The 10,397-nt window shown below is 44.0% G+C and overlaps 1 protein-coding gene across 1 annotated transcript in view; it reads right to left on the bottom strand.

The window, feature by feature from the left end:
* KSR2 (kinase suppressor of ras 2) overlaps positions 1 to 10,397 on the bottom strand; it is a 445,700-nt gene that overhangs the window by 260,269 nt on the left and 175,034 nt on the right. Inside the window, exon 4 of the mRNA XM_008071604.2 lies at positions 1 to 226. This exon is cut by the window's left edge and continues 294 nt beyond it. Coding sequence (XP_008069795.2) covers positions 1 to 226 — 226 coding nt within the window. The remainder of the gene's footprint in view (positions 227 to 10,397) is intronic.

Genomic DNA, 10,397 nt, shown 5'->3' with positions numbered 1-10,397 from the left:
GGGTAGGCGTCCACGGTGAGCCTGTCCACGTGGGTGTACACGGGGGCCCCGGGAGTGGGGCTGCTGTGACAGTAGTGCTGGACACACTTGGACTGGACCCTGGGGCTCTGGGAGAGGTGGGTGCGGATCCACGGGCTGGGCTCCGGGGGACACACGGGATTGTTCTCCTTCCCCGGCTCCGTGGTGGGCCACTGAATGGTCCAGTCCTGTTTGGAAAGGTTGCCTCCTGAGTTGGAGCAAAAAAGCAGAGAGACAACGGGTAAGCCACAAAGAAGCCAGGTAAGTTACACTGTATGCACCACAGCATCATACGCCCATTACACCATATGCCTGTTACATCATATGCATATGATACATCATATGAATCATATGCATGTGCAAACATGTGCTCTATCATATGCACATGACATCATATCGCATGTTCTATCATGTGCATATTATGCCATAGACATTTCATGTCTGTTGCATCGTATGCCATTATATCATTTGCATGTTCTATCATATACACACTATATCATACGCATGCTATATCATATGAATGTTCCATCCTATGCATGTTCTACCCTATGTACATTACATCATATGCATGTTCCATCCTATGCATGTTCTATCATATAAACACTATATCATATACAGATCCTATCATATGCCTGTTATATCACATGCATGTTCTATCATATGCATGTTACATCATATGCATTCACCTATATGCACGTTATATCATATACATGTCCTGTCCTATGCACATTATATCATACACATGTTCTGTCGTATGCCATTACTTCGTACCCACATTATAGCATAAGCATATTTACATAAATCCAACTACACCCACTTGGCCCCTCCAAAAAGAGAATGAATTTCCTATGTTGAGGCTGCTGTCCTATCCCCCAATGAACAGCCTTGCCTTCCACAGTGCCATGACTGGGGGAACCCACAGACCAAATGCCCAGAAAAGCAAAGAAGTTAATTCTTGCCTTTTGGGTGTCCAAAGGTCCTAGTTCTAGCAGTTTCAAGGTAATTTAAAATATTTTTAAGGATAACTTTTCCCTGACATGGCAATTGTAATGCCTAATCCCCATGTGAGATACATGAATTCCAAGTTCACTCCTGGTCCCTTCCTGACTGCTTATTTGGCCACTGCACACTTCTTACAGATCTCTGTTGCCACGCGCTCATTCATGCATTCATCCAACAAACATGTTTCAAACTTAGAGAAGACCAAGGGACAGTATTTTTATCAAAGGAATTCTATTTTTTCACACTGTGTCAACTTGGTTGTTCTGATAACCCAGAGCCTGATTGGGAGCCTATTAGACCTGGCTCAGGGTCACAGGACCGTGGTGCTGGGTTTGTTCTCCTGCTGTTGCCAGGGACTAGAAGCTGGGGGGCCTCTTGGGCCATGGACATTCCAACCTCCACATCGTGTACACAAGTGCTACATACAAATCATGAAAAACTGCTCAGACAGGAAAAGGAACCAAGCATCGATGCACACACACCCTGGGTCCCTTGGTGAATCTCCAGAGAACTAGGCTGAGTGAAAAAAGCCAGTCCCAACAGGGAACTCACTGTATGACTCCACTTAGGTGACATTTTTGAAATGCTAATACTTTTGAAATGGAGGCTAGCTTGGGGGGTTAGGGATGGGGGACAAGGCAGTGGGAGGGAAACAGCATCACAAGGGATCCTTGGAGTGTCAGAACTCCTCAGCATCTTGACTGTGGTGATAGACACACAAACCGATATAAGTGATACAATTATATAGAACTATGCGCACACACACACACACACACACACACACACACGAGTGTAAACAAAACTGGGGAAATCTGAACAAGACCAGCGGATTGTGTCAATATCAATATTCTGGTTGTAATATTATGCTGTGGTTTTGAAAAATGTCACCATTGGGAAGAACTGGGCAAAGTGTATATGGGATCTCTCTATGTAATTTCTTACAATTGCATGTGAATCACAATGATCTCGATTAAAATGTTCAACTAAGAAATTAAAAATGAGAGACAAGAGTTTGAGGGAGAGCTGCTTTAGGAGGGTGACCAGAGAAGCCCCCGAAGGAAGTGCCATTTATGTTGACATCTGAAGGACAGGAAGGGGATCACCATGCCTAGAACTGAAGACAGAGCACACCACGCCAGGGGAGCAGCCAGGGCAAATGCCTGGAAGTAGGAAGAGTTTCTATTTTTAAGTTTTCTAATAGTTTATTAGAAAGAATAGAGGCTTTAAAAAAATTCCCACTGTCATAAACACAAAGGCTTTCAGCCCCGGTATAAACTGAATCAAAAAAGAGAAAGAGAAACACATTTAAAAATACAATATTATATTAACATTTTCACTCATTTGCTGTATTGAAGGTGAAAAGACAAATTCGTTCTAAATATACAGACTCTCAGGTACCACGGACAGCTTTTCTGCATCCTCCGTGCTAAGAGACATAAACACTTAAGGGTCAAGCAATAAGAGACATAAACACATAAAGGTCAAGCAATACCAAATGCACAGGCTTCAAAACCATCTACATTAAGGCAGTTACTTTCCTGGGTGCCCCTGTGAAGGTGGTGTTCCCGAGGTGTGATGACAAGGGGGTGACTAGCTCAAGGAGAAGCTGAAGGGAGAGGTGAGGGACAGCCTACCAGATCAGAGGCCAAGGTACAGTGTGGATTTTATACCACATTCAGTGGGAAGCCATTGAGAGTTTTGAGGCAGGGGAGACACTTGATTAAATGTTCATTTCTCAAGGATCACTGAGGCAGCTGCATGGGAAACTAGAGCCCATCAAAGAATATCACAGGGATGGGGTAAGAGATGATGCTGGCTCTGACTTGGGTGGTAGCAGCAAAGATGGAGAGAAGTCGGCCAGGTGTTGATGGAGGACGAGCTGGCAGGACTGGGAGGAAGGTGATTGCCAGGCCACGCCCATGATGGGCCAAAGAAGGAGATTTGGAGCAGGAAGAAATCCCAACTTGCTAGCAATAACAATAATAATGACTATGACGACCATAACGAGCTAATTTACAGAGCATCTGAGAGTTTACAAAGTGCTTTCATGAGCACTGACTCACTGTCCCATTTTTAATTAAAACAACTCATTTTGTTATTAAACATTCATTACAGAAAAATTAGAAAATCCAGATAAGGAAAAAGACAATGTTGTCCTACAGCCTAGCCACCAGCCCTATTAATGTTTGGTTGTGAAGTCTTCCAGATAGTTTTCCATGCTTTTTTTTTTCCCCCAGAATAAAAATACCACAAGACCCTACTTAATGGGTTCGTCGTCTGCTTTCTTCACTTGTTGTATTGGTACTGTTTTGCGTCTTATTTAATTTGTGTAACTTTGTGTGCAAAGGGCCATTTTGATCTCCACTTTGTAGGTAGGGAAACTGATGCCCAGGGGTGGAGACATGCCCAGGGTCACAAGAGAGACAGTAACTAGCAACTGGATTCAAACCCAGAACCTCGGCCACCTTGACAACCAGGGCACACAGGTATCTGTGGCAGAGCTGGGGAATGCTTTGGCTGTCAGAGATCATCCAAATCAGAATGGATGCTGGAGCAAGAGCTTATTTCACAAGGGTCTTCCTTTTCCTTCCTCCCAGACCTGCCAGAACATTCTACCAAAGTCACCATCATTACAACATCGACTCTCAAATATTGAAAAGTACGCATCAGCCCAGTGACGAAGAGTCAGCAATGGAATAAAATAACTTGGGGCCCAAATCTGGCTCCCACGTTTACTGGCTGTGTAACCTTGGGCACTTATCTAACCTCTCTAAGTTCTAGCTTTACCTGTAAAATGGGACAATACTTGAAACTACTTCACAAATCAAGGATCAAATGCAATAACACAAGTAATGTGCTTAGCACAGCTCTCAGCATATGGTAGGTATTCGATAAATGTTATCATAATTCCAGTAAACACTATGGTAATATGTCAGTATCCGATCTGGAGAGCTTGACTATCATCACCCTTTGTATCGTAAGGAAGTTGGTATTTAGCTGAGGCTAAATTACTCTGAGAGCTGGGACAGAACAGAGAATTAAGCCGAGATCAGTTTCTCCATCCCCTGGCAAGCTCTGGATTGATGTATCTGCTTAGGGAATACAAATTCAATGTCAAATTGGTCTAAGTAAAACATGTTAGAGAGAGTAAATCTATTTTTTAAGTTGTCTTAATCATATACTGTGGCACCACAAAGCCACAATGAAATACTTTGGGCATGATCACTATAAGCTGCTGCCCACCCTGAGTGAAACTGATATGGAACTGGGAATCAGAAGAACCTGACTTAGAATTCTGGTTCTATCACTGACCAGCTCTGTGACCTTGGGCAAGTTACAGGACCTCCCTGAGCTTTGGTTTGGGGGTTCGTAAAATGGGAACGGTCATGGCTTCTTTGGAGGGTGCAATGAGGATTAAATGCATTCATTCATCCATTGATTTTACAAATATTTGAATGCCCTTCTTGTACCAGGCACTGTTCTAGGCACCAGGATAGAACAATAAATAAAACAGACAAAAAAGTTCTGGCTTTGCAGAGCTCACATTCTTAGTAAGGAAACAGAGGAAAGGGGATGAACAAATAAACGGCATATATAACTGATCATGTGTATATATCAGTGCTCATAAGTGCTAAGAAGGGGAAGAAAGCAGAGCTTGGGGACAGAAAAAAAGTACAGGGGGGCTGCTTTAATCAGTAAAGGATACAGAGGTGACAGTAGACATTTGAGTAAATCTCAGAGTGGAGTGAGGAGCAAATAAATGCAATAAAGCGAGTCAACCCATCAGGCAGAGCCTGGTCCATCATGACAATGCGGATAAACAGGCAGATAATGGAGGAAGGACCCGGATGTCTATTCTGGGTGCCTTGTGACTCATCCCCTCTGTCCCCAGGCAGTCACGGTGCCAGAGCCTGCCCTCAAGACATTCACATCTAGTGGGAAAGATTGATAAATAAACCCGCACTGCAACTCCATTCCTAAGTAAAAACTCCAAAGAACTGAAAGCAAGAACTCAAATACTTGAACATGAATGCTCACAGCAGCACTGTTCACAGTAGCCAAAAGGTGGAAACAGCCCAAGTGTCTGAAAACTGAGGAATAGATAAACAAAATGTGGTATGTCCATACGATGAAATATTATTCAGTCATAAAGGAAAGCAGTGCTGATTCATGCTACAGTATGGATGAGCCTCAAAGACATTATGCTAAGTGAAAGAAGCCAGACACAAAAACTCATATATTGTATGATTCAATGTATATGAATTGTTCAAAAGAGGCAAATCTATAGAGACAGAGAACAGACTGGTGGTTGCCAGCAGCTGGGGGCAGAGGGACACAGGAGTGACTTAGGTGGCATGGGGTTTTCTTTTGAAGTGATGCAAATGGTTTGTAACTAGAAAGAGGTGGTGGTTGTACAACATTGTGACCACACACTAAATGCCATGAAATGGTTCATTTTGAAATGACTATTTGTATATTATGTGAATTTCCCTTCGATAAAATAAATCAGTAAGTACTCACAACACCAAACACAGAATCCGAAGTCAGAGGACATGCAGAACCTGTGGGCACAGAGGAGGGGAACTTGCCTGGCCGGGTCAGGGTAAGGAAGGGTATCCTGAAAGAGGCAGCACCTAAGCCCAGAACTTGAGGGTGAACAAGAAGATCCCAGGAAAGTTGGCAGAGTGGAGGGTGATGATCATCTGCACTGTACCCTCAACCGAGACACTGAGCCCAGGTTGATGCTCTGGTTGCTAGCCGAGCCCCATCGTGGCTGGTGGCACCGATCTCGGCAACAGGAAATACAACCCAGAGGAGGTGGTGAGCTCAGAGTCAGTCAGAGTCTGATGCTCCTGCAGGGCACCCAGGAGGAGATGCCTAGATGCAATTGCATCTCACCTTCTCCCTCCACCCGGGAACCCTGGGGTCACTCCTCAGGAAGAGTTATTTTTCTAGCCTAGCGGGTGGACGATGAAATTCTAAAGCCTCCTCAGCCTATCCAAGACAGTGCCAGGCTCATATCTGACTTTTGTTTTTATAAGGACATGATGATTTAATCACGGTCACCTTCTGCGTCCCCTCCTGTCTGATCTCCAGAATAAACATCCCACAACCCAGATTTACATGCGGGTAACACACGTCTGGAAGGAGAGGGCATGAACAAGTCACCCCCTGACTAGTTCCCTCAGAGGAGAAGATGCCTCTGCATTTGGAGGACTTGCTTTCTGAAAGAACAAAAATTCATTCTCCTAAATCCGCATCAAGCAAGAAGTAGGAGTTTTCGCAATACACAGGACACTCGCACCTTTGCAAGATGATGCTTCAACATCAACTTGTCCCCACTTTTCCTCACTACAACTCAGTTTCTTCATCTGTAAAATGGGGATGACAATAGAACTTTCCCCCAGGATTGCTCTGAAAGCTAAATAAGACCATGGAAGTAGAGCATTTAGCTGAATCCCTAACACACAGTCAATGTTTTAAAAATGTAACAAGGCAATGAAACCCACAGTATCAAAAGCCACTGAGCCTTTATTGTAGGCTGAATGGTGTCCCTCAAAAAAAATGTTAAAGTCCTATCCTCTGGTGCCTCCTTGGCAAATAGGATCTTTGCAGATGTAATCACGTTAAGATGAGTTAATGCTGGATTAGCATGCATTACCCTAAATCCAATGGCTGGTGTCCTTACAAGAAAAAGAGAGGACACAGAGGAGAACATCATGTGAGGATGCAGGCAGACACCAGAGAGATGTAGGAGCATCAAGGATTGCCGGTATCCCCTGGAAGCTGGGGGAGAGACGTGGGACAGATTCTGCCCGGGGCCTTTGGAGGGAATGTAGCCCGGCCCACACCTCAATTTCAGATTTCAAGCCCCTCGAACTGTGGGAAAACAATTTGTTGTTTGAAGCCACCTAGTTTGTGGTGGTTTTGTTACAACACTCCAGACAACTTCCACAGCCCTCAACTGGAAATCAACACATTTGCTGAACACTGATGGAGGAGTCAGCAGATAAAAGTCTGCGCGTGGAAAGCACTTGTTAGACTCAGAGGGAGAGGATTTGGTGCCTCTCTTACCTGCCCTGTAAGATAAACGTTATTGGTCCGTTGGAGCAACAGTATTGGGTGAATGATAAGACTTGGCTAACATTCCATCATTGGTAGTCACCTCCACCCTCACTTTCCCCATTAATCAGAGCTAACCACACACCCTACAGTTCCTCCCAAGACACACACACTCACACACACACACACACACGCACGCACGCAGGCATGTGCACATACACGCACTCCATTCTGCTGGGTTCAAGGAAGTACTGAGTTGCCCCCAAGTTTCCTTTCCTTCCTTAAAGTTTTTGCAATGTCTGAGAGACAAGAAGAGAGGAAGAGAAGGTTTATCTCCTGGCAAATTCCCTTTCCCATGAGATTCTCTTCCTCTCTACTACTTCAAAACCAGAAGTTTGGGGCGAAGAAGCAAGAAGCCTCTTTTCATTATCCAAATTACCAACTGCTAAATTGACAGAGATTCAACTTCTCTTCGCTGAAGCTTCAGAAGTGTTTCACTGATGGGCTACGTTATAGCAACCCTTCCCCTCTCTCTTTTGATCCTCTTTTTAATAAAGTCTGAGGGAATAGGTAATTTATCATTTTAAATAGGAAAGGTGTGGTAGCAAGTGACTCCAGGGGTTATTAATCGTTACCCTTGCTATCTTGTCATCCATTCCTGGAAAATCATTTTATTTCAAGTTTTGAAATGGGTGGGGAGAAGGGAATAGGTTTTAAGAATTGAAAGGTCTGAGGATTGATTAAAGGCATTGCAAGGTGTAGGGGGTTTTCTTTTGACATTCTCTGATAAGGAACTAAGAGAAATAAAAGCCATTCTCAAGGGAGAAGATGACTTCAGAAAGTCTAGGCAAGTGTCTAACTTCTTTGTCCCTTCCTATTAAGCTTTTATAAACAGGCAAATGTGTGGTTTAGAATTTGTCTGAATTTCAGAACCAGCAGCAGAATATATACAGAACATTCTTTAGCCCTTCCAAGGCAGGAGTGACAGAAAGCCCGCCACTCTAGAATCATCACTGCTTGTAACTTTTGTGAATATTTAAATGTGCTTGTTAGTTTAATCCTCAAAACTTTCTGGCAAGAAGCAGAACTTTTAGATGCAGGCTGAAAATATGAGACTGAAGTCACTGGTGGAACAAAAAAATGGTTTTCAGTTTAATCCTCACAACCTTTGGCAAGACTCAGATCTTTTAGACTCTAGGTGAAAATATTTGACCAGAGTCATGGGTAAAGTAAATGATACTAGTACTAACAATGATTATTAATACTAATAACAATGGCCATTTATTGAGCACTTACTATGTGCCAGATACTATTCTAAGTATTTTACATGCACCAACCACCTCATGGTATCTTCACAAGATACTGTGAAGAAAATTCTGCTACTGATTCCATTTTACAGTGGTGGAAAGGAAGGATTATGGGAGACTGGATTTCCCTAGGTCACACCACTAGTAGGTGGTAGATCAGAGTTCCAATTCAGATCTGTACCTTTGAGGCTTTCTCTGGAGCCTCCCCAGACCCTCAGGAAATGAGAGACCCAACCAGAAAGCCCCTGAAAAGCTGAGCTGTGGATCAGTATCTTGGGTAACCCCTTCTCACCTTCCAAAAGTCAGATATGATACTCAGTTTAGCCACAATCCCAGAAAGCATGACACCTGAAATCCAGAAAGAATTTTTGAGTTTTTAGTTTGTAATACTTGCAAAAAGAAGTGAATAAGGACAAATGAAAAACACACAGTTGCCAAAGCAATTCGACATTGGCAAGAATCTTAATCTAAGACCTCATTAACAAGCTTGGTATCCAGCCAAAGCATGGGCCCCACTGGGCACTAGCCTCGCCCTAGGATGTCCCCAAGAAGAATCAAACAAAGGCACTGACCCCAGTCTGTGCGAGTCATCTGGACAAGGGGACAGGGCAGGGAGTTTGGTCTCTGACCCAGTCATGCCTCTCAGGTCCTGCTCTATGACATTTGTGATTTTATTACCCACCAAGAAATTTGGCAAGATTAACCTCCAGTCTCTAACTCTAGGACTTTTCCGTTTTAACAAAGTTCTTTAAAACAAACAAACTTTTTGTTATTGAGGTGAAATTCACATTAACCATTTCAAGGCACAGAATTCAGTGGCGTTTAGTACTTTCACAATACTGCGTAACCACCACCCCTACCCGGTCACAAAACATTTTCATCATGTCCAAAAGAAAAACACATACCCCTCTGATTCCCCCAGCTCTTGCTAACCACTAACCTGCCTTCTGTGAATTACCTATTCTGGACATTTCACATAAATGGAATCATACAATATACAGTCTTTTGTCTTTCACTTTGCAGAATGTCCTCAAGGTTCAACCAAGTGTAGCGGGTATCAGTGCTTCACTCCTTTCTATGGCCAAATGGCAGGCACACACCACATTTGGTTTATCACATTTAGATTGCTTCCACCTTTTGGCAGCTGTGTCTAGTGCTACTATGAACATTTGTGTACGAGTATTTGTTTGAACATCTGTTTGCAATTCTTTGGGGATATGTATTCATCGGTGGGGTTGGGGGGGTTGCTGGATCACATGGTGACTATGTTTAACCCTCTGAGAAATCGACAGACTGTGTTCCACATCGCTGCACCATTGTACATTCCCACCAGCACTATACAAGGGTTCCAATTTCTCTACATGCCCACCAACACTTGTTATGTTGTTATGTTTAGTTGTTCATCATCATCATTGCCATCCTAGTGAGCGTTTAACAAAGCACTTTTAGGAATGGCCATAGTTACCATGCATTGTGTACTTCATGTGGGCGAGGCCTCTCTGACGTCTCCTCTCATCTTCATCCCTTATTTCATTTACAATCTTGCGAGATCAATGAGGAGATCTAGGCTCTGGAAAAGCCGAGTCACTTGCCCAAGGCCAAGATTCAAACCAAGATTTGTGCCCTGGCAGTCTGACCACATAGCATCCTCTCTTGGGGAACCCAGGATGAAAGAAATGTTCAAGACACCATCCTCAATACCCATTTCAAGCATATCCACATTGCTGGAGGCGACTGGATGCCACAGGCCCCTCAGAGACATGGTTCTGAGCCCTGATGACTACCGTCATCATCATGCTGCTGCCCTGAATGACCTGATATGGACATCAGGGGAGAGTGCAGGGGCACAGTGCCCCATGTGTCAGGATTCCTGGGTGCCACCAAGGCTTAGGCAAAGCTCCTCCCACCTCCCTACTCCCCACAGAGCTGAAGGGGGCCTCCCCACAGAGCTGAAGGAGAGAGTAGGTGGGGTGGAAGGGGGTGGGGAAGCCTCCCTGAGGTGGTGAG

Source organism: Carlito syrichta, unplaced genomic scaffold, assembly GCF_000164805.1.
Source record: "Carlito syrichta isolate Samal-C Ts95f unplaced genomic scaffold, Tarsius_syrichta-2.0.1 Scaffold314525, whole genome shotgun sequence".
NCBI lineage: Eukaryota > Metazoa > Chordata > Mammalia > Primates > Tarsiidae > Carlito > Carlito syrichta.
This window is presented reverse-complemented; position numbering and strand designations above follow the sequence as displayed.